The sequence below is a fragment of the Protopterus annectens genome, chromosome 1.part0 (genome assembly GCF_019279795.1).
Source record: "Protopterus annectens isolate FY-2018-M chromosome 1.part0, PAN1.0, whole genome shotgun sequence".
Lineage (NCBI taxonomy): Eukaryota > Metazoa > Chordata > Ceratodontiformes > Protopteridae > Protopterus > Protopterus annectens.
In genome coordinates, this window is record NC_056725.1 from 1,924,883,600 (window position 1) to 1,924,908,884 (window position 25,285).

Here is a 25,285-nt window from a genome sequence, read left to right on the forward strand (position 1 = left end):
TTAATGGTGAATTTAAGCACTTTATTAGATTTGATACAAGATATCTGTATAATATCTTTCTAGTTTGGAGGGACACCAAGGGGAGATTAGAGGATTTTATTCAATACATTAACAGCAGTACTGAGTGCTTAGTGTTTACTTTACAGAGCCACGAAAGAACTACCCCACACCTTGATTTGCAAAAATGTATAGAAAACCGACATACAATAATTCATTGTTGCAGTACAATAGTGCACATCCTGTACATCAGAAGAGGGCTATTGTAAAAGGTCAATTTGTTAGAGCTGCAAGTATGATAACAAGTGAAGCTGATTTTTTTGAATGAATGTTTGGTTACGGAAAGCATGTTTTATCAAAAAGGGTATCCTGGTTCACTCATTAAGAAGTTGAAGGAAGATATCATTTTTAAGAGGGAAATTGGGCAACTTTTTTTTCCCTATTTTGTCTGCCAAGTCTTTTAATACCAGCATAAGGAGGGTGGTGGATAATTCACATGTTAATACTTAGGGTAGTTCTTTTATTACTACCTTTAATATGCAAAGTGAGGTCATCAAATAATGGTTAATGAGGATGAGGAACTTCATAGAAAATTAGGGGACAGACTTAATATAGTGTACCGTAGGGGTATGTGTTCGAAGAATATTTTTGAGAAATCACACTGTGGTACTTCTGGTATGGTAAAGGGCATGACTAAATGTGTTTTTTTGCCAGTATTGCAAGTTCATTAAGGCTGGGCAGGTTTGTAAGATTAATAGTAGGAAGTCTAGGTTAAGAAACAACTTTAATTGTTTATCTAAAGGTGTGATTTATATAACTTTATGTCAGGCATGCAACTCTTACTACAGCGGGAAAACTGAACATAGTTTAAAGCAATGAATTTATGAGCATGTCTAGGACATAAAAAAAAAAAAAGAAGAAGACCGCTAATGCACTTGCAAAACGCATTATGGTTAATTCTGGCCATGAATTCAATTATTTTTTTTTTTTTTATTTTGGATAAAGTTATACCCAGTAATAGAGGTGGGGCTTGGTCGTTATTTGAAGCAAGAGAACTTTACTGGCAACCGCATTTTAATGCATTCAGCTATCCAGGCTTGAATAAGCATTGTCCGATAGGTTGTCTCTTGAAATTGAAGGCTCTTGATCGATAAATGTTTTTAATGTACGTTATTTATCACACTATTATATTTATTTGCTTTAGGTAACATTTTCATTATTTACTTTGTATTGCATACTTTACTTGTTTTTGATACTGAATATTTCAGTTCTTTATTTTTTAAATGGAAAGGGGTGTTTTGGCAATGGTTAATTGATCACGTGACTGTTCGGCGGGTTACTTAAACCGGATGTATATGTAAGTATTTTTACCTTTTAAAAATGTCCTGTGGTTAAAAAAGATGAAAGTGCTTGTTTTTTTATTTAATTCTTCGTCTTTAAAATAATTATTAAAAAAATATTACAGTTGTGAATTCAGTGGTGATTCGCTTCGGCTGTGTCTTCATTGCGACACTGAGAGTGGTATACTGATTCTTGCAAATGAACAAATAAGAAATGAGGCCGTAAACTCAAACTACTCAGGAGCTTAAACCTGACAAAACCAAAACACTACAGTCAAATTCACAAGACTATGCAAGTCTTCACTCAAAACTCTGGACGGCTATAAAGGATAGCTTTTTCCCCTTGTTAACCAAACTGCATTTTGGCTCTCTCCTGTACTTAGACCCATCAACTGCTTAGAAAGCTAAACTCATCCCTTAGCTATACAGCATACTCTAACATTAGGAAACCAAACCTTCAATTCACCATTCTTCAGATAATTCAGCTAACCTCAACTCAAGAATAAATGCAGTATTAGCTGTGATGTCCTCACTATGGGCCAGTAACCAAGGAGCCTGAATCCTCACCACTGGCTCGGGAGAGGGACGTTCACTTGGAACAAAAATGGATACACCCAATATTTCCAGATGCAGCACTCTACATCAAGCACAATTTCCCATAACAGCATACAGGGAACACACACAGTCCAGAGTCTGCATTTCCCTCCAGGTTCCCAATAAGACTCCCGACTTGCACAGCTGTAGGGTTGAGTCTGCAGCAGAATGTCTAAGCCAAGTCCTCCAGCACCCTCTCTGTGAAACCAGTGCTTCATGGGAAAGGCTGGCAAAGATTTACTAGCTATGACCCTTATGCCCAGACTATAAGGCAGTTACAATGCCGCCACACATCCCAAAGCCAGCTACTCCGAGGCTCTTGAAAGGGTACCCAGTTATACTGAGTGAAATGAATATTAAATACAAATGGCAATGTTGACCAAACAGGCAAGCTTTCAGGAGTGGCCACAGCGTCACCAATAGATACAAGTACTCTCAAAGGTTAAAATATTCTCTAAAGGACCAACCACAATGAAAAGTTTAAATATATTTAGTAATAAACAATAAAAGAACATAAAAATACTAAATATATATTTAAAATAAACACCAGAGTTTCAATCACAGGAAAATTATAAAAATAACACAGGTAGACAGGTTCACACAGTTTCAGAAAAGCAAACTTTCCTGACTAAATATGAGTATTCCCTGGTTACGTACTAGAGCAAGGCAAGATAACTAGGTGAGAGATCCTTCTTTGTCAGGTTACAAACACACAGTGCTCTGACTTCAGTCTCACCTAGTATTAAACATTATTTTAGTGATGGATTACAGAATGACATCACATACATATGGTCATCTGACTTCTGGTTCTCATGTTTCCCCCTTGGCAGGAAGCTGTAAGGATTTAGCATGTATCAATAATACACACACACACACACAGAGCCTTGCACCCATAGAGAGTAGCAATTAGTTCACCTCAATGACAATGCAGAAAGCTTTCTAGTACAGACTTTTTGTCTCTGGCTGCATTAAGAACTGTAAGATACAAGCTTTATGGTTTAAAATTAAGTAATTTAATGTCTTACCATGTTCCAAAGTCAGGTGGCTTGAGATTAACCTTTTCTCTTCCAGTATTCTCTGTTACTATATATACACATTTCAACAGTTGCAATAATGCATGTACATTTCCTCTGTCCAGCACACACTGTTGACACCTTTTTAACACAAGCAACTTTACATACACATTTTCAACACAAGCATCTGTACAAATCAGTTTGCTATTCAAATACCATACAATTATTTACTAGATTCCAGCTAGCTGTGCTGGCATATATGTTACACATCCACTGCCCTACTTCTCCTGGCATAGCTGGTAATACCTCATATTGTCACATCTCTCCCCCTTTGAAGACTCAAGCTAGTTTTTCAAGTGACCTTTGAAAAATGTTGCTTGAGAAGAATGAGCCTACATGGGAATACACTAACCCATACACTGTCTTGAGATACCATCCGCCTTGACATTGTTGACCTCACTACAGTGCTGCACTGTCACATCATATGCCTGTAACCCTAGGCTGCACCATAGTAACTTGGCATTGTGCTGGCTGGCTCTCTGTAACCATAGATCCCCCTCAGACTCCTCCTGCCTCCTACTGCAAATACTCAGCACCATGCCCTCTCTATCATGGTAAGGTTTCATCTTGTTAACATGGTACAATTTGGGCCCCTGCGTCATGCCTAGCAATTCGACCATATAGCTAACATCACTGACCTTCCTTACCACTCTGAAGGGTCCATCCCAAGCTGCCTGCAGCTTATTGTGTCTGACAGGAATGGGAACCATTACCTGCTGCCCTACAGCATACTCTCTAGCTTGAGCATTCCTGTCATACCAGATATTTTTCTGCTGTTGGGCTCCTGTCAGGTTCTCCTGGGCCAAGCCTGTGAGCTCCCTAAGCCTTGTCCTGAGGTTTAGGACATATGCCACAACAGACTCCTTGTGGGATTCACACACACCCTCCCACTCATCACAAATCAGATCTAAAGGCCCCCTCACCCTATGCCCATACAGCAACTCAAAGGGTGAAACACCTGTGTATTCTTGGGATACCTCTCTGTATGCAAACAGCAGATGGGGCATATTTGTCCCACTCTCTCTTAAACTAGTCTGCAAATGCCTGTACTATGGTCTTTAGTGTAGAGTTTAACCTCTCCACAAGACCATTACTCTGGGGATGGTAGGCTATGGTTTTTAGGTGCTTCACCCCACAGCACCTCCACAGGCAAGCCAACAGGTCTGACAAAAATGGCACCTCTGTCAGTCAATATTTTCTCAGGATACCTACCCTGCTGAAAATCTCTAAAAAAAGCATTTGCCATCGCCTCTGCCTCAATGGAGGACACAGCCATTGCCTCAGACTATAATCTACTACCACCAGGATATACTTCTTCCCTGTGGAACTTGGAGTACTCAGAGGCCACACAATATCCATAGCTACCCTCTGAAATGGCTCCTCCATCACAAAGGAGTATTGACCTTGTCTCCTGCCTTGCCTACTTTTTGGCATTGCTCACAGGTCCTGCTGCACCCTGTTACATCCCTTACAATCCCAGGCCAGTACAAATTCTGCATAATACATCTCTTGGTACAATTTATGCCCATATGACCTGCAAAAGGAATTTCATGGGTTATGGCTAGAAGTGCCAAACCGTAGGCTCTAGGCATTACCAACTGCTGTATTACCTCACCATCTAGCCCTCCCACAATAACTCTTTGTTCCAGTACACAGACTCCCCTTTTCCTTGACAATCAGGAACCTCCATAGCTACCTCCCTCAAGCTTCTTAGTGTAGGGCCCAAGAGCTAAGCCTGTCTCAACTCTACCTCTGTAACTCTTCCCAGCTCCCCTTCCACAGGAAGTCTGGTATACTCCGACAGTGGTGCCTCACTGTCAGCCTGGGTACTACCACTCACCTCTGCCCTTGCAGTCACCCTGTCCAAGGGAACACCAGTACCTACCAGCAGCTGTGGATCACCTTCAGGCTCACTGCTACAGGGTAGCTCCCTCCCTGAAATAGCCACCTCAACAGCCCTGGTGTCCTGTGTGAGGTCTGTCTGGGTGGCCCCCAGACTACCAGACACACATGCCTGTCTCCAAGCTAGACTGTGTGTATCTGCATGCACACAAAGCACTGCATTATCAAAATCATTCCTTATCAAGACATCTGCAGGGATAACCTCATACACACCTACTTGCTTGCTTCCTTTTCCACCCTCCCAGTCAAGGTGAACCTTGGTCAAAGGCATTTGGAATGGGGTCCTTCCTAAAGCTAACTGGAGTGGACTGTCTGTCCAAGCAAGTATTGTTCCTTTTTAACCACTATGTTTTCACCTCTGATAGGGGAGTTTACCAGCTGATCCAGGGCATTTGAGTTGACAAATTCCAGGAAGCACTGAACCTGGGAGTTGGTACTTGGAGTAGTTTTCCCAGTTAATGGTAGGGTAATTGAAATCGCCCAATATCAGGACTTTCATGTTTTCCAGTGTCTCCAGAAAGGTGGAGTGGTGGTCCTGGGTCATGGAGGGTGATCTGTAGCAGGCCACAATTTGCATTGCAGATTTGCCTGCTGTTAGTTGCACATGGATGATTTCAGAGGTATCATGCTGTGCCACTAACCTGGAGTTGTAGATATCCTTGATGAATATGGACACACCCCCTCCTTTTGTATTTTGGTCCATGTTCTGTGGCCGAAATGTGTGGTATGAGTTGTAGCCCGGTACTGCTGGGGTGCTCTGTGGATCCTTGAACCAGGTTTCAATTACTGCACAGATGTCGACATTCTCCATACTGAGAAGTGCTTTGAGCGCGTGCATTTTGAGATTTAAACTCCTGGTGTTGAGTAGCATAACCCTCATTTTTTATTTGTGCTGTTTATGGAGGTGGGTTTGACTTTTGAGCCTTGCCTAAAAAAAGCATTATGGGGGCAGCAAGAGCCTTGGCCAGTATTCGAAAACCTAGGGGTGACAGGTGCAAGCCATCTCTTGCAAAGCAACGAGGTTTGTCGAGCATGTCATCCCAGGCTGACAGACACTAGATCCCATTTGAATGACACCAGAAGCTTAGCCAATTGTTGAAATTGATCATTTTTTCTTTATACTGCAGTATCATTCTTGGTGAGGGCAGGATGCTACTCAGGTTCAGGGTCATACCCGCCTGGGCTACATGATCAGACAGCTCTTCCATGTCTCATTTCATGTAGTCCAGGGAGGTACATCTCAGGTCATTCACACCAACATGAACAATGACAGAGTCATATTTGTACTTGTGCTGGAGTGACCTGAGTGCTTGTGTTATGTGGCGGATTATAGCAAACTGCCACCAAATCCAAATGTTTCACACACCTTGGTGTATTCATCTGCTTGGCTGTTACCTGCATATTATCTGGTATTATTAATATTTCAAAGTACAGTTCAACTAGCTAACACTCTTTTATAACTAATATTGTTTTACATTTCCACTACCACTATGTTTACTGAATTGTGCTATTACATTTTCATATTATCTTACACAGTCCAAAAAACTGAATTAGTGAACTTTACTGTGACTGTATGTTATCTCTAAGGTTTCATCCTTTAAACAGGACTTCAGAAGGGTTAAGTGTTCGATGACAACGTTGCCCATCTGTCAACAAAAAGTAAAGTTAGATGCAGAAAGCAGAGTTTACTAGAGATATCACCAAACCACCTTAATCGCACAATGAAGAGTCCAAAACAAGATGCAATTGGGATTACCTGGATGCCACTTCAGTGCCAATTTTCTGTACGCTTTCTTTAAATCGTCATCTGTTGCTTCCCTTTTGACCCCTAGGATCTCGTAGTGACACTTCATTGCTTTCCTATTGCCAATTAGCTATGCAGACAAACGTATTTATTGTTCAATGCAGTTCCTACAGTAACACGTGGCGGCAACCAAGGTTACACCACTTTTATCAACTTTGCAAAACAGACGCCATGTATTTGCAAAGACTGCACGTAAAAGCAGTATGCACTAGACATCTTGAAATCAAAGTAGGAAAATAACAGGGCACGCCGTAATGGATTTCTAATTCAGTGATATCTGACAATGGTGGTTCACTTATCTACGCACTCAAATCCAAAACTAGTCAAACAAACAAAAGAAACTTAGTATGATACTCCAACTGCAGAGAATCCACTGTGAAAAACAACGTGAGCACGATTACCGGCTAAGTCGCATACTACAAGCATCACTATTAATGACAGTTCTGCTAGCATGTCCTTAACGCCAGTGAAACGCGACGTTGATGTGTGGGTTGAGAGCAAGCAACTACGCTGTTTTATTGGTTATTATTCATGGTTTGGAAAGATGTCTCATTAGTGTTTCTTATGATCATTACGTCCACTGTTTAATCATAAAATCGTACACGATTTGTGTGGCATGCACTTTCTTGTTTTGTGGTTTCTTTCTGAGATAGCTTGACCGTCAGCTTTGATGAGAAAATGCCTTTCTCTACTCAGTCGGAGGTGGGGGATGACAGATTTGTTTTGGTTGCTAGTCTTGATAACGCTAAAAATATTTCAAATATTTTAAAGGCAATTGCGTTCAAAGACCACGCGACTGTATTCGCAACCACAAATGGAATCAAAGTGACAGTGGAAAATGCGAAATGTTTGCAGGCTAACGCTTTTATTCAGGTAAAGCTGCTTTTGAGCTCTGTACTGAACTTTATAGCTTGTGATACATCGTGGCTTGGATACTGCGTAGTCCACTTTGATTTATTTTTGCTGATACTTGTATGACGCCTGGATCACATGTAAAAGTTTTTGATCTACATTAAAGGCCTTTGGCTTTTTTGTCCGCATATAACATTTGCTTTTAGTCAGTGGGATTTGAAGGGTGTGAGACTTTAGCTATAAGTACGTTGTCTCTAATGCAAAATCCAGGTGTGAGAAGAATGTCCTCCTCCCATACCTCTCAAGTGTACCTCATTACGAGGAACGTACCTCATTTGGGGTCTTAAAAAGTTAATGTTCCTCAATCATTGAAAGACCGTCACACATTCAGTGTTAGGAATTATTTTTAAGTGATACCCATGGTAAATAGAAATTAATCGTATTAATTCATTAAAAAAAAATTATAAGTAAAACCAGCATATGTTAACCATCCTATGGCCTTCCTTGTTGAAGTTGTTAGTAAGCCATTAGTATGTGTTCCACATTTTGCCCATTTGTCCCACATTATGAGGGCTACTGTACCTCATTTTGGAGAAGGAAGGTTGAAAGCTGTGCCTCCTCCACATTCCTTTTGAAATGTGGGTTGCCAGAGTGTCCTGTGTTGGCTCACTTGTTGTTCACTGTATGCGTACTGCTGTTTAAGGAGGTCCTGATAAGAGAATAATAGGTTATCAAGCATCTGTAGAAACTACTGAATTATATGTTAGCATCTCTTAGAATTCCATGTCTGACTTTGCTACCTACAAGGACTACTTAGATGAAATTGGATATTGGTTAAGGCTTAATCAGCTTTAACGTAACTGTGCAGAAACTGTCACACCGTTTCCTTCTGAACCTGTGAGGCAACGGGTTGGAATTTGTGTCTTGTGTCCTGGATCTGGGTAGGGTTGCCACCTCTTCAAATGCCCAAAGTGGGACATTTTTTGTAGAAACGTGAGAATTTGAAGGACAAAACCCACCCACGGCCAGTGCAAAGTACAGAACTTCACTTTTTTACACAAATAAAAGCGCATAGCTCATTCTTATAGCATTTGAGTTGCTTATGCTGCTTCATATAACATTTAGGTGTTTCAGATGCAAAATAGCTGTTGTGTGCAACTGTTAAAGGAAACTTGGGAAATATTTTTTGTCCTAAAATCTCAGGACATTTGCCATTTTGTAGGTTTTTTTGCAGGACACAGGTGCCCAAAGAGAGACTGTCCCTCATAAAGGGGGACAGGTGATAACCCTAGATCTAGGTGTAGATTTTCTTTTTCATTTAAATACCTTTTATTGAATTATCTTCTGGTATCATTCAAAGGGGATCCAGTGTCTGTCAGCCTGGGATGACATGCTCGACAGGCCACGCTGCTTTGCTAGAGACGGCTTGTACTTGTCACCCTTAGGCTTTCGAATACTGGCCAAAGCTCTTGCCACCCCCATAGTGCCTTTTTAGGCAAAAAGACAAACCCACTGCCGTAAATAGCACATTTTCTGGCTTGTTAAACTTGATTTCTGTGTTGGTAACTGTATTTAGAACACAACCTAGAGCTGATTACTGAATTTCCTGCCTGCACTTATTTTTAAAATCGTTTTTTTCTTAAAACTTGCATTTTATCTGTCTCTGGCCTAGCACTCAAGGGTGGGGTCATTTACTGCACTGTTCTAACTTGTTGATACTTGTGAACCTCTGCTTTCCTTAAAAAAAATCTTGCTTTTTTCCCACTTTTTTGAGATTTAAAAAAGTTCAGTTACAGATTGCTGTTCTGAACTGTTTGTAAGTTTCTTGGAGGCCATTGTTTGCTTGGGCTAAAGGGAAGTCTTTGTGTTCATCAGTGGCAGTGATAAACATTGAGCAGCCTGCCTGCCCCTGTGGGAGTGGTTACTGCCTAGAAACTGTAGTTTTATTGGCCATTGTGGGTCAATTCCAAACTCCTTGATCTCCCTCTCTTAAAACCCTCTTTTGTGCGGTTTTGTGCATAGCGCAACACGGGGCAGCGCCGCCTAATTGGGTTTAAAGTATTCCTGGCTCCACAAAGTCTGCTCTTCACTTTTTCCCTTAGAACTGCTCTATCTCTCAAATTAAACACTATATTCTCATTCTAAGGCCCCTCACTGGTCCAAATAAGTAATCTTACAAGTTAGCACTAATAAACCATAAGCACTACTTACTCTTATACTTTCTACGATTACCTTGTCCCCTATTGGTCCATTTTAATTCAGTTCCCTATATTACTCTAGCATGTCCAAAGGTCAGTCAATGGTTTCCTCTCCAGTCCAGCTGGTGAATCTGGGAATTTTTAAGCAATGTTACAACTGTCTCATGTACACAGACAACCCTCTCCTCCTCCAAACAGGTTCAAATATATGTGAGAGATGCAACCATATAGCCAAACTGGAGGCTGAGCTCTCTCATCTCAAAACTGGTGTAACCAGTCAGGAGGAGAAGGTAACCTCACACAACACAATTCCAGTATCACATAGTCCCACCACAACAGCGAACCAAACACATAAAAACACAAAAACATACTCGGAGGCTCTAAATAAAAATCTACCTAAGCAGCAGAGATCTCCAAAGCAGACATCCAAGCAAACGCTACCCCAAAACACATACAACACATAGCACACAAAGTCAGTGTGCCAAGCAGTCACAGCCCTTAAGGCTGAATTACACACCTGATACTCTTGTAATAGGTGACTCTATTGTCAGACACACTGACGTCCCGCTCACCAGGCTGAATAAAGAGAAGGTCACAGTGAGCTGCCTGTCGGGCACTAGGATCCGCCACATAACGCAAGCACTCAAGTCACTCCAAAGCAGATACAAATATGACTCGGTCATTGTACATGCTGGCGTGAATGACCTGAGACGTACCTCCCTCGACTACATGAAAAGAGACATAGAGGAGCTCTCTGATCATGTAGCCCAGGCCGGTATGACCCTGACCTTGAGCAGCATCTTACCCTCACCTAGAATGATGCCACAGTATAAAGACAAAATTATCGATTTTAACAATTGGCTAAAATTTTTGTGCCATTCAAAGGGATCCATTGTCTGTCAGCCTGGGATGACATGCTTGACATGCCACGTTGCTTCGCTAGGGACGGCTTGCACCTGTCACCCCTGGGCTTTCGGATATTGGCAAAGGCTCTTGCCACCCCCATAGTGCCTTTTTTAGGCAAGGCTCAAAAGTCAAACCCACCTCCATAGACAGCACAAGGAACAAGAAACTAATGGTAATGCTGCTAAACGCCAGAAGTCTTATCCTCAAGATGCATGCACTCAAAGCTCTCCTCAGTATGGAGAACATCGATATCTGTGCAGTGACAGAAACCTGGTTCAAGGCTCCAGAGAGCACCCCAGCACTACCAGGTTATACCTCATATCATGCTTTTCGGCCCCAAAACCCGGACCAAACCACAAAAGGAGGGGGAGTTTCCATATTTATCAAGGATATCCACACCTCCATGTTAGTGGCATTGCACGAAGTATCGGAGACCATCCATGTGCAACTGACAGTGGGCAAGACTGCTTTTCAGTTTATAGCATCCTACAGACCACCCTCTCAAAGTCAGGAATCCCACTCGGCTTTCCTGAAAACATTGGAGAACATGAAGATCTCTCCGAACACCATTATATTGGGCGACTTCAACTACCCAGACATAGACTGGGAGCATTACTCAAGCCCCAGCACCTTAGCCCAAAGGTTCCTGGAATTTATAAATTCAAATGCTATGGAACAACTAGTCACCACTCCCACAAGAGGGGAAAACATACTAGACCTGATCATTACCAACATGGGGACTGTATGCTCCATACCAGAAGTATATCCCTCATTGGTAAGATCAGACCATAAATTAATTTCACTGGATATCCACATCCCGACCCCACCCCCAGCCCAGAAAACCACAGTGGAAAACTTCTCAAAAGTGAACTTCACACTTCTCAAAACCGAAGTGGAATCCTTCAAGGCCCCAGGGCCAGTGGAAACTATGGCCCAAACTGCAGAATCCTATATAAACGCATTCTACGGACATCTCCAGGAATGCATGTGTCATGCTATCCCAAATAAAATCAAGACCCAGTCATCCAAAGGCAGGCGTGCAGTCTGGTGGACCCCAGCCATAAATAAACTGTACAACAGAAGGAGGAAGCTACTACATGATGGAGCAAAATCCCTAAAAAGGAAGGCATCTTTGATCAGTACTAGCAAAAAATTACGATCCCTCATAAAATCCTCCAAGGCCAGCTTCGAGAGAAAAATTGCACAGGACACTAAAGACAATCATAAGGCTTTTTTCAGTTATGTTAGGAACCTGGGATGCAACTCCCAGACTTGTCCTGAGTTGATTCTAAACGACAAAAAAATACACTGAACCCACAGACATCGCCAGTATCCTGGCAGGCAGGTTCAGTGCAAACTTCTCCACCCCCTCCCCCCCAAAAGAGCAAGTATCTATCCCGGCAGAGTGCAGCCTCTCAAACATCTCTGATGCTCTGGTGAAGGCCGCCCTCTCCAAAGCAAAAAACACTGCTTCCATGGGACCAGATGGCGTCCCGGGTTGCGTCCTACATGAACTCCAAGAAGAACTAATCCCTCAAGTAAAACTGCTGTACAATCTCAGCCTCACTACAGGATATGAGCCCAAAGAATGGCGTACAGCAACAGTGGGTCCCACTCCACAAAGGTGGCGTCTCTGCGGACCCTGGAAACTATCGCCCCATAAGCCTGACTAGCCTAGTCTGCAAGGCTATGGAGAGGATCATCATGGAACTCCTAAACAAAGACATTGGGGACCTACAGACACTAGATCCTACCCAATTTGGCTTCGTCAAGGGCAGATCCTGCCTTTTGAACCTGGTCGACTTCTTCGAAACAGACACCAAGGCCATAGATGAGAAGGGAAAGGTAGTCCACACAGCCTATCTGGACCTCGCAACTGCATTTGACACAATACCTCACTCGGGCATCATAGATAAGCTATCCAGCCTAAATATAAACCCGTATGTCACAAGATGGGTCGCAAACTGGCTCAAAGACAGAACCCACAGAGTCAGAGTTGCTGGAGCCATGTCAGACTCGAAACCAGTCACAAGTGGCATCCCACAAGGTTCTGTCCTGGGACCTCTGTTGTTCGGTATTTACTTTTCTGAGGTACAGGCCAACGTGGGAGGACTATGGCTCGCCAAGTTCGCTGATGACTGCAAACTGGGCACCATAATCGACTCTCCAGCTGACACAAACATCCTTCAAAAAGGTCTCGCAGAGACGGATAACTGGTGCCAGAGCCATGGTCTAAAGCTAAATGCCAAAAAGTGCATAGTCATACCCTTTGGCAAAAACAATGTGCCCACAAATTACCACATAGGTGGTAACACATTAAGTACAGGGAAAGTAATTGGGGATCTGGGGACCCAAGTTGATAGCAGTCTCTCCTTTGACAACCACATTGCCAAAGTGGTTAGAAAGACCTTCTACATAGCCCACCTCATCATGGAAGGATTCACATCTAGATCAAGAGAGGTAATCGTGCCCCTTTATTCATCCCTCATCAGGCCCATCATAGAATACAATGCCCCCTTTGGGATGTACCTTACCCGACACCTGCAGCAATTAGAAAGACCCCAAAAGTACCTCCCCAGGAGGATCAAGGGACTCAAACAGATGCCATATGCTGCTCAGTTAAAAAAAACTCCAGCTCTACTCAGTTGCATACCGCCTACTTCGAGGCGATCTATGCCTGACATATAAAGCTATGTCCAACCCAGAATTAGTGGACATGCTCCACCTCAGTAAATCTAAATCCCTTAGAGCCACGCGCTCGAGGGACTAAAACCTCAGCACAGAAATAAATAGAACATGCTGGAGACAGATTCATAACCCAGAGGCTCCCTTCGCTGTGGAATAGAATTCCAATTCATGTTAGGCAGAGCACCTCACTGACTCTTCAAGAAGAATCTTGATGAGTGGATGGGGGATCGTAGGTTTGTCCCGGGGATTACGTCCGTGTCAGTATTAGACAGAGGCACAGTATACTCAAATCAAGGGGTGGCGTAAGCCAAACGCAATCGAGCTAGGCTTATAAATGCCCCAGGGCAGATACTTCATAGGTTCATACTAGGCTAACAAAAAACTGAGGGTAATGCTGCTCAGTGCCAGAAGTCTAAACCTCAAAATGCATGCACTCGAGGCACTCCTCAGTATGGAGAAAATCGATATATGTGCAGTAACAGAAACCTGGTTTAAGGCTCCAAAGAGCACCCCAGCACTACCAGGCTACAACTCATACCATACATTTCGGCCACAAAACCCGGACCGAAATACAAAAGGCGGGGGAGTGTCCATATTCATCAAGGATACCCACACCTCCAGGTTAGTGGCACAGCACGATGCTTCAGTGATCATCCACGTGCAACTAACAACGGGCAAAACTGCTATTCAAATTATAGCTTGCTACAGATCACCCACAGTGTCCCAGGACCCCCACTCCGCATTCCTGGAAACATAAAGGTCCTACCAAACACCCTGATATTGGGTGATTTCAATTACCCAAACATTAACTGGGAGAACTACTCAAGTACGAACTCCCTTGCCCGACATTTCCTAGAATTTATAAACTCAAACGCCCTGGATCAACTGGTCAACACCCCCACCAGAGGTGACGACATATTGGACCTGGTCATCACCTACATGGGCGACCGGTGTTCCACACTGGAGGTCAACCCCTCGCTGGTTAGATCTGACCATAAACTAATCACTCTGGATATCCACATTCTGCCACCACCCCCGGTCAAAGAAACCACTGTGAAAAACTTTTCAAAAGCAAACTTCACGTTACTTAAGACCGAGGTGGGAAGTTTCAAAGCCCCCATGCTAAAGGATAACGCTGTCCAAGCTGCAAAATCCTTTACTAATGCACTCTACGGGCACCTACAAGAATGCATGGATCGTGCTATCTCAAACAAAACCAAGACTCACTCCTCCAAGAAAAGGAAACCAGTCTGGTGGACCCCTGCCATAAGCAAGCTATACAATAGAAGGAGGAAACTAGTACAGAAAAGAGTAAAATCCCAAGAAGGGACGACACACCTTATCAGTATCAGCAAGAAACTATGTCCCCTCATAAAATCATCTAAGGCTAGCTTCGAAAGAAAAATTGCCATGGACTCCAAAGATAACCACAAGGCATTCTTTAGCTATGTCAAGAATCTAAGTGGCAATTCTCAGATGTGCTCGGAGTTAGTGCAGAATGGCACAAAATACACTGAACCGACCGATATAGCCAACATCCTGGCAGACAGATTCAGTGCAAACTTCACCCCCAAAAGGGCACATAACTATACCAGAAGAATGTAATGCCCCTGAAATCACAGACACTCCGGTTAAAACAGCCCTCTCCAAAGCCAAAAACACAGCATCAGTGGGACCAGACAGTGTCCCAGGCCGCGTTCTACACGAGCTCAAAGCTGAACTAACCCCTCACCTAAACACACTGTTTAAACTCGGCCTTAAGCCTGACTAGCTTGGTCTGCAAAGCTATGGAGCGCATCATCATGGATCTCATTAACAGAGACATTGGAATCCTCCAAACACTGGACCCTACTCAGTTCGGCTTTAAGGGCAGATCATGCCTCCTAAACCTGGTGGACTTCTTTGAGACAGTTACAAAGGCTATAGACGAGGGAAAGGTGGTCCACACAGCCTACCTAGACCTCGCAAAGGCCTTCGACACCATTCACCACTCGGGTATTATAGACTAGTTCACCAGCCTGAACATAAATCCCTACGTCACAAGATGGGTTGCCAACTGGCTCATGGACAGAACCCACATGGTAAGAGTTGCAGGAGCTAGGTCTGACTCTAAACCGGTTACAAGTGGCGTTCCCCAGGGCTCGGTCCTAGGACCCCTCCTGTTCGGCATATACTTCTCAGGGGTACAGGTAAGTACAGGAGGACTGTGGCTGACCAAGTTTGCAGACAACTGCAAACTAGGGGCTATAATCTCCAGCTGACACCGACATCCTCCAAAAGGGTCTCACTGAGACAGATACTTGGTGTCAAAACCACGGCCTCAAGCTAAATGCCAAAAAGTGCATAGTCATCTCCTTTGGAAAAAACAAAGTACCCACAAACGACCACATAGGTGGTAGCCCCCAAAATATGGAAGACGTAATAAGGGATCTGGGGACCCAAGTAGACAGTAACCTCTCCTTTGATAATCACATTGCCAAAGTGGTTAGAAAATCCTTCTATGTGGCCCATCTAATCACAAAAGGGTTTGCATCCAGATCAATAGAGGTCATTGGGCCCCTCTACGCATCACTCATCAGACCCATCATAGAGTACAATGCCCCATTTGGGATGTACCTTACAAGACACCTTCAACACCTGGAAAGACCACAGAAGTTCCTCACCAAGAGGATCACTGGCCTCAAGCAGATGCCGTATGCAGCTCGACTGAAGAAACTCCAGCTGTACTTTGTTGCATACCGCCTACTCAGATGTGATCTCTGCCTGACATACAAGGCCATGTCCAACCAAGAATTGATGGAGATGCTCCACCTAAAGAAAACCATATCCCCTCGAGCCACATGCTCCAGGGATCTAAACCTCACCACAACAATAAATAGGACGTGCTGGAGGGATAGATTCCTGTCCCAGTGACTTCCCATGCTCTGAAACAAGATTCCAATCTACATTAGGCAGAGCTCTTCGCTAACCCTCTTCAGGAGAAACCTTGATGAGTGGATGGGAAACAGAAAGTTTACCCCGGGGATCACTTCAATGGCTCTGCTGGACAGAGGCACAGGGAACTAATCTAAGGGGGCGGCGAAAGCCAACAGATTCCAGCTAGGCTTATAAATGCCTTTGGGCAGGTAGCCTAGTACCTACCTATGAACCTATCACTTGTGACATAAGCAAATCTACAGTTATATCAAAGCAATCAAACTGTATTCTCAAGTTCACAATTACAAACATTATACTTCACATATATTGTTATATAACCTAAGCAACATTACATTAATTATTCAATTCCTGCCTTTTTTTTAAAGAAAAAAATCTTTATTAAACCATCACCTACAACAGACAATCATGCATTTATATAAATGAAAACAAACCACACTGACACATTCCTAGCTGCAAGCATTTCACATCACAATTCATATAGACATAATTATAGTTGCAAACATTGTACATCACTTATATCATTTTCAGTCAAACATTATATAGCTCATTTAAGTCCTGCCTTCTTTTAAACATCTTTTCTCTCCTGTATGTGTTGTTCCCACAATTCCCATTTTTCCTGTGTAGTTTTCTCCTACCCTTTTCTAAAGATCTCAATTCCAGGTGTTTTATTTCTGTTACTGTGTGATCTGGATGTACTTCTTGATGACAGGCTTGCACTCCTAGACCATCATCAACTGTCATCAAAACTGATTATTGCTTGAACAACTTAGCCTGGATCAAACATCGGATACCTTTTTCATACTTTGTAGTAGTTCATGCACTGGTCATGTCACTCTTAGGTTACTCTAATGCTCTCTGTCTCAGGATTTCAAATTGTGATATGGCAAATGTGCATTTGGTGCAGGATTTTGCAGCTATAATTTTAACGGGATATTTACATTCCATCTATATTGCACTTGTCTTACAGGATCTGTATGGACTGCCTGCTATGGCCAAATGTGTCTTTAAAATTATGACCCTTCCCTACCATGCACTTCACAGCCTGTGTCCTGTTTACCTTAAGGAGTTACTGAGGCCTTATGCTCCAGTCATACACCTCTGGTTATCAGGCGAGGGTCTGTCCATCCCTGATTACGATGAGCGAGTCCTCGTGTTCCATTAGGAGTATTCCTGAAGTTGAGTGAGTCCTCGTGTTCCATTAGGAGTATTCCTGAAGTCCACTATTTCAGAGTAATCTGTTTATAGACGCACACGGATGCATCCATCACCTTTGGATGGTTGAATGTTTAAATAATGCTTCATTCATTTTTTTTTTTTTTTTTTTTTTTTTTTTTGCAGTTTTTTGCAATTTTACCCATTAGATGTTATTTTTGGTTATTTAGGTTTAAGCATCTAATATTTTCATAAGTAACATAAATATTGAGAAATACTAGAATATTTGTCAGTAAAATATGAATGAAGTTAGTTAAATAGCTGTTCATTGATTTTTTTTGTTTGTTTATTGGTGTTTTATTGACCAGCTTAGTCCCTCTTGTTATCAGAGAAGACCTGAGGTGGTATTCCTACTAATGGTGGTCATCAGTAATGTGGGGACAATGACCAACCATCTGAAACAGGTCTAGAGCAGTGAAAAGGCTTTTGGGGGGATTTAGTTTGATTCCCTCGCAGTGAAACTTGGAGTCTGGCATAATTTTACAGTGCTCCACCCCCCCCCCCCCCCACACACACACCTCTAAATTGTTTTGATATTTGGACTGCCGCACTAATTGCGTAACGTTTAGAATGTAAATGCTCATACTTCAGGACATACATCATTGATCAGTCATGTCATCCAAACAGCAAACACATTTTCCATGTACAGCAGACTGGTACCCCTTAGTCCCCTCCACTCCCTCCGTCCAGGTAGATGGGGGTTAAGGAAATTAACAAAAAGTTTAATGTGCTATTATGATCACAATGACACATATGCAAGCTTTTTTTCTTCAAGGGGTAAGTGTGACACACATGCAAGCTTTTTTTCTTCAAGGGGTAAGTGATGTCCTAATTTGTAACTGAACAAGTAACTGATTTAAGAACTCTTTGGATTGTAACTATGTTAGCATTACATCACATGCTGAGAGACTGACTTATGTGTTAAATAAAATGAACCTCACCAAAGATAGCAGCCACACCAGTCCAGTAGTTTGAGGCAATAAGGCTCACAATCAGGCAAAAAGTCCAACCAGATTTATTAACGTGTCAAAAATATTGCAGAAGTACACTCCACACACGTTTTCGTCAATATAAAAGACTTCATCAGATACAATAAAACCTACATTCAACAAGTTTAAATACTATAGCAAACCACTAATTGATAAATTGGAAAATCATTAATTAAACATTTAAAGCAAAAAACCCACATAAAATCACATATTCCAACAAATGAGGATACCAATGCATTAAAATATAACTAGTACATCCTAAGCTACAGAAGCACTAAACTAAAAACATAAATGCATAACTGTATTCATTTACTGATATAAATCTAAAAATAAATTATACAAATAATGCATATAAGAACAACTTAAGCATTATAATTTTAGATATAATGTGCCTTGATTTTTAAAAAAGGAACAATGGAAATGGATTCATTAAGGCCGGGGGGTCTATTGGCCTCCAACAAAATCTGCCAATAGGTTTCTTTGTGGGCCAAGCGTGCCTCCCAAGGACCCCCCCTGATGTCTTTAGGAACCACATCCAAAACAAAAAACAAAAACTTAGCATTGTTACATATAGTAGTGTGCTTATACAGGGCACTAGTAATTTTGCACTTAGAGATGTCATAAATGTGCTCATAAATGCGCCTAGAAAACAACCTTTCGGTTTTGCCAACGTAAAACGCTGGACATTGTTGGCATATAGCTAAATAAACCAAGCCAGCAGTTTTACAGTTGTAATGACCCCTGACCTTGATGTCCCTGCCTCTACTTTCCACAAACACATGGCTAGCCTGAAGTATGTACTTGCAAGAGGAACAATGACCACACTTAAAGACCCCCACATTGGGTCTGGAGTGCAAGGTAGGGACATGTTGTTGCTCCAAAGTCTTTTAATATTTATACCCCTCCTAAACACAGTTTTAACATCCTTACCCTTAAACGTATCCAAGTCGGTCAACTCCTTAAAGGTGTCCCATTCCCTTTCCACAATACTTCTTATATGGGAGGCATTTCCACTAAACTGTGTAATGAAGGTGAAACTACCTACAAACTGGTCAGTTTTACTATTGGTATTGCTACCTAAGATGTTACCACCAGACCCACCCAAAATGGGAGCAAATCTGGAGGATCTAGCTGAAGTAACCTCCTCTTCAACGGTCTTGATCAAGGATACAGGGTAACCCCTTTCTAAAAATAATTTTTGTAGGGTGCCACATTCTTGCTGATAATCCACATCTAGGGAAGTCATCCTGGAAATCTGAGCGTACTGCCCCTTGAGTATCCCCTCTTTTGAAAATTAGGATGCGAACTCTGATAATGTAAGTACCCATTGGAAAATGTGGGTTTACGATAAATACTAGATTTAAACCCACCATCAACCGTGGTAAGTGTTACATCCAAGTAATTAACACTGTGCTGGGAAATATGATGTGTAAACCTTAGGAAATTGGTGGTGGTATGAATGTACTGAATAAATTTCCCTATATCCCCCACGGCACCTGTCCAAAAGATACAAACATCATCTAAAAATCTAACATAAAAATTCCAAGAGTTAGAAAAAGGGCTATCCAGAATGAATTTCTTTTCCCAAATGTGCGTAATAATATCAGCATAGGTAGGTGCACAATTTGCCCCCATTGACACGCCTGTTTTTTGATGGAAATATTCCCCAGAAAAGAACACAAAGTTGTTCTTTAAAACTATTCCCATTAACTCAGTGATGGCATGCACGTCATTGTTAGTAATATTGGGGCATTCCCAAAGGGCCTCCTCTAACCATTCAAGACCTAATTCGTGGGGAATAACAGAAAAAAGATCCACCACGTCAATGGTCAAAAATACCAAATTAGGTACAAATAGTTCCGATGTTACTTGACGCAAAAAAGCCCAGGAATCTTTTAAAATGTATTCTTCCCTACCCCATAGTTCTTTTAATTTCCAATCCAAAAATTTGGATATAGGATGTGTTTTAGAACCTTGGGAGGCCACTATGGGCCTTAAAGGGGGGTCAATGGGGTCTTTGTGCACCTTGGGAATCCCAAAAATGGATGGTATTCTGGGGTCTGAATTAGAAAGGAAGGTGTAAACTGGGAAATCAATAACCTCTTGGTCTAATAAGTCCTGAACAACTAGATCAATCTTATGGTAAGAAATATGGATTTCATTCAGGGAGGCAGAGGTGTATTTCTGATGGTCATGAAGGATGTCATACATTTTACCTTGGTAAACCAAACTATCCATGATGACCGTCCCCCCACCCTTATCAGGTTCCATAACCCTAAGGGTAGGGTCACCCCTAAGATTTTCGAGTAATAGTCTCTCTTCTTGGGTTAGATTAACCCCAGAACGATCCATACCCAACTCCTTCCTAAACCTACCCTCGATCTTTTTCTCAAAATTTTTGAGTTGTGGGTGAAGAGGGGGATTAAAAGTACTAGATCTCTTCAGAAAAAAACCAGGAGTGGCATTGGAATTACCCAGTAAGTGTTCCAAATTTAGTTTTCAGGTAAAAAGCTTAAGGTCCAGGATAGCTGATATTAGATTACTAGATTTCTTAGGCACATACTTAAACCCTTTTGTGAATAACTGAAAACAACAATCTGATATACCAAAATCACTATAGTTATAAATGTGATAATTGTTGCAAGAATGTAAAGTGTAGTTTCCCAAAGGAGTAACAACATGTTCATGGTTTCTTACCAGTGCTGTCTCTGATTTCTCTTCCACCCTCGAGTGTATCCCCCCTTCCCCCCTCTCTGTAACGGAGGGGCCCGGTCTAAAGGGTGAAAATTATTATGGGATTGTTGCCCTTGTTGGCGAATACGTTCAGACCTACGCAAAGCTGGCGCATCCTCACCCATTAATTCAGTGAAGTCACCATGTGGGGATATAATATCCCTCTGTTCCAATGGAACCTCCCTAGGGGGACTATCGGGGGAAAGTCCAAAATCGTGCTCATGATGGTAAAATGGTTTAAAAGGAGGCGGATTAGGGTATTGACGTCCTTGTTCGTATTCTAACAAGTCCCTTCTTAACTTTTTATACTTGCGATTCAACACTGTCTCACAATGCATATCAATGTCCCTTCTAATTTCACTACATTTGTTGGAATTAAACAATAAATCATCAGACATTCTTTTAAAATATACCGCAATATCTTGCTGTAGAATGCACAATTCTTCATTATTCTTTTTAATTATAGCTTTCACAATGCTGCGCCCACATTGATCAAAGGCCTCAATGAGGTCCTTATGAAAGGGGCTGCCTGCCATAACCTGATTAGGGTATTTAAATACCCGTAAACCTTTGGGTACAGTACCTTTATTTAAGTTTTCCATCAGATACAAATTGTCCAGCTCGAGTGTCCGATACCGATAGAGTGCGTTCTCGAAATGCCGTTCCAATTCCGAATAGGCAACGCCATTAGCACCACGGCCCTGAAAATGCTCCTCAAAAAGAAATTTGGGTTTAACCTTGAACCATTCGTTAAAGGAAGTAGAGGAATGGTTATTCTCGGGACATCCATCGGGTTGTGCAGCAAAAATGGGCGAAGATGCAGTTTGATGGAAGACAGCTGGCGTGTTATTGAAATCGGTAGCAGAAGCACGTACACCCTGTACGTTCTCTCTCACTCTGACTACACCATCACCAGGCTGTAAAACGGGTGCGTTTCTCTGGTTGGAATCAACCAACCTAGGAGGGTTGCGTTGCTCTTGTAATAGAGCCTGAATACCCGTTCCCAAAGGAGTCAAAAGATTAATCAAGGTTGTTAACTGGCCCGTGAGCCGAGATAGTCTGTCCATTTCGGACCCGGACGATTCCACAGGGAAATTCCTCTGTTGTCCTTGCCCTGGAGACACCACCGGACTAGCAGCCATAACGAACACACCTCAAAAAACAAACGCTGCAGTATAACAAACCTCACCAAAGATAGCAGCCACACCAGTCCAGTAGTTTGAGGCAATAAGGCTCACAATCAGGCAAAAAGTCCAACCAGATTTATTAACGTGTCAAAAATATTGCAGAAGTACACTCCACACACGTTTTCGTCAATATAAAAGACTTCATCAGATACAATAAAACCTACATTCAACAAGTTTAAATACTATAGCAAACCACTAATTGATAAATTGGAAAATCATTAATTAAACATTTAAAGCAAAAAACCCACATAAAATCACATATTCCAACAAATGAGGATACCAATGCATTAAAATATAACTAGTACATCCTAAGCTACAGAAGCACTAAACTAAAAACATAAATGCATAACTGTATTCATTTACTGATATAAATCTAAAAATAAATTATACAAATAATGCATATAAGAACAACTTAAGCATTATAATTTTAGATATAATGTGCCTTGATTTTTAAAAATTCCAATGCCACTCCTGTTTTTTTTCTGAAGAGATCTAGTACTTTTAATCCCCCTCTTCACCCACAACTCAAAAATTTTGAGAAAAAGATCGAGGGTAGGTTTAGGAAGGAGTTGGGTATGGATCGTTCTGGGGTTAATCTAACCCAAGAAGAGAGACTATTACTCGAAAATCTTAGGGGTGACCCTACCCTTAGGGTTATGGAACCTGATAAGGGTGGGGGGACGGTCATCATGGATAGTTTGGTTTACCAAGGTAAAATGTATGACATCCTTCATGACCATCAGAAATACACCTCTGCCTCCCTGAATGAAATCCATATTTCTTACCACAAGATTGATCTAGTTGTTCAGGACTTATTAGACCAAGAGGTTATTGGTTTCCCAGTTTACACCTTCCTTTCTAATTCAGACCCCAGAATACCATCCATTTTTGGGATTCCCAAGGTGCACAAAGACCCCATTGACCCCCCCTTTAAGGCCCATAGTGGCCTCCCAAGGTTCTAAAACACATCCTATATCCAAATTTTTGGATTGGAAATTAAAAGAACTATGGGGTAGGGAAGAATACATTTTAAAAGATTCCTGGGCTTTTTTGCGTCAAGTAACATCGGAACTATTTGTACCTAATTTGGTATTTTTGACCATTGACGTGGTGGATCTTTTTTCTGTTATTCCCCACGAATTAGGTCTTGAATGGTTAGAGGAGGCCCTTTGGGAATGCCCCAATATTACTAACAATGACGTGCATGCCATCACTGAGTTAATGGGAATAGCTTTAAAGAGCAACTTTGTGTTCTTTTCTGGGGAATATTTCCATCAAAAAACAGGCGTGTCAATGGGGGCAAATTGTGCACCTACCTATGCTGATATTATTATGCACATTTGGGAAAAGAAATTCATTCTGGATAGCCCTTTTTCTAACTCTTGGAATTTTTATGTTAGATTTTTAGATGATGTTTGTATCTTTTGGACAGGTGCCGTGGGGGATATAGGGAAATTTATTCAGTACATTCATACCACCACCAATTTCCTAAGGTTTACACATCATATTTCCCAGCACAGTGTTAATTACTTGGATGTAACACTTACCACGGTTGATGGTGGGTTTAAATCTAGTATTTATCGTAAACCCACATTTTCCAATGGGTACTTACATTATCAGAGTTCGCATCCTAATTTTCAAAAGAGGGGGATACTCAAGGGGCAGTACGTTCGTATTTCCAGGATGACTTCCCTAGATGTGGATTATCAGCAAGAATGTGGCACCCTACAAAAATTATTTTTAGAAAGGGGTTACCCTGTATCCTTGATCAAGACCGTTGAAGAGGAGGTTACTTCAGCTAGATCCTCCAGATTTGCTCCCATTTTGGGTGGGTCTGGTGGTAACATCTTAGGTAGCAATACCAATAGTAAAACTGACCAGTTTGTAGGTAGTTTCACCTTCATTACACAGTTTAGTGGAAATGCCTCCCATATAAGAAGTATTGTGGAAAGGGAATGGGACACCTTTAAGGAGTTGACCGACTTGGATACGTTTAAGGGTAAGGATGTTAAAACTGTGTTTAGGAGGGGTATAAATATTAAAAAGACTTTGGAGCAACAACATGTCCCTACCTTGCACTCCAGACCCAATGTGGGGGTCTTTAAGTGTGGTCATTGTTCCTCTTGCAAGTACATACTTCAGGCTAGCCATGTGTTTGTGGAAAGTAGAGGCAGGGACATCAAGGTCAGGGGTCATTACAACTGTAAAACTGCTGGCTTGGTTTATTTAGCTATATGCCAACAATGTCCAGCGTTTTACGTTGGCAAAACCGAAAGGTTGTTTTCTAGGCGCATTTATGAGCACATTTATGACATCTCTAAGTGCAAAATTACTAGTGCCCTGTATAAGCACACTACTATATGTAACAATGCTAAGTTTTTGTTTTTTGTTTTGGATGTGGTTCCTAAAGACATCAGGGAGGGCCCTTGGGAGGCACGCTTGGCCCACAAAGAAACCTATTGGCAGATTTTGTTGGAGGCCAATAGACCCCCCGGCCTTAATGAATCCATTTCCATTGTTCCTTTTTTAAAAATCAAGGCACATTATATCTAAAATTATAATGCTTAAGTTGTTCTTATATGCATTATTTGTATAATTTATTTTTAGATTTATATCAGTAAATGAATACAGTTATGCATTTATGTTTTTAGTTTAGTGCTTCTGTAGCTTAGGATGTACTAGTTATATTTTAATGCATTGGTATCATTTGTTGGAATATGTGATTTTATGTGGGTTTTTTGCTTTAAATGTTTAATTAATGATTTTCCAATTTATCAATTAGTGGTTTGCTATAGTATTTAAACTTGTTGAATGTAGGTTTTATTGTATCTGATGAAGTCTTTTATATTGACGAAAACGTGTGTGGAGTGTAC

General features: G+C 41.7%; 2 protein-coding genes across 3 annotated transcripts in view; one reads left to right on the plus strand and one right to left on the minus strand.

Annotated features, from left to right (window-relative positions):
• DNAJC21 (DnaJ heat shock protein family (Hsp40) member C21) overlaps positions 1–7,113 on the minus strand; it is a 718,487-nt gene extending 711,374 nt beyond the window's left edge. For both annotated transcript variants that reach the window (XM_044070174.1, XM_044070166.1), the window contains exon 1: positions 6,663–7,113. In XM_044070174.1, coding sequence (XP_043926109.1) covers positions 6,663–6,759 — 97 coding nt within the window. In that variant the 5' untranslated portion in view covers positions 6,760–7,113. The remainder of the gene's footprint in view (positions 1–6,662) is intronic.
• Positions 7,114–7,146: 33 nt separating this feature from the next.
• Positions 7,147–25,285, plus strand: part of RAD1 (RAD1 checkpoint DNA exonuclease) — a 368,414-nt gene continuing 350,275 nt past the window's right edge. The window contains exon 1 of the mRNA XM_044070186.1: positions 7,147–7,583. Coding sequence (XP_043926121.1) covers positions 7,389–7,583 — 195 coding nt within the window. The 5' untranslated portion in view covers positions 7,147–7,388. The remainder of the gene's footprint in view (positions 7,584–25,285) is intronic.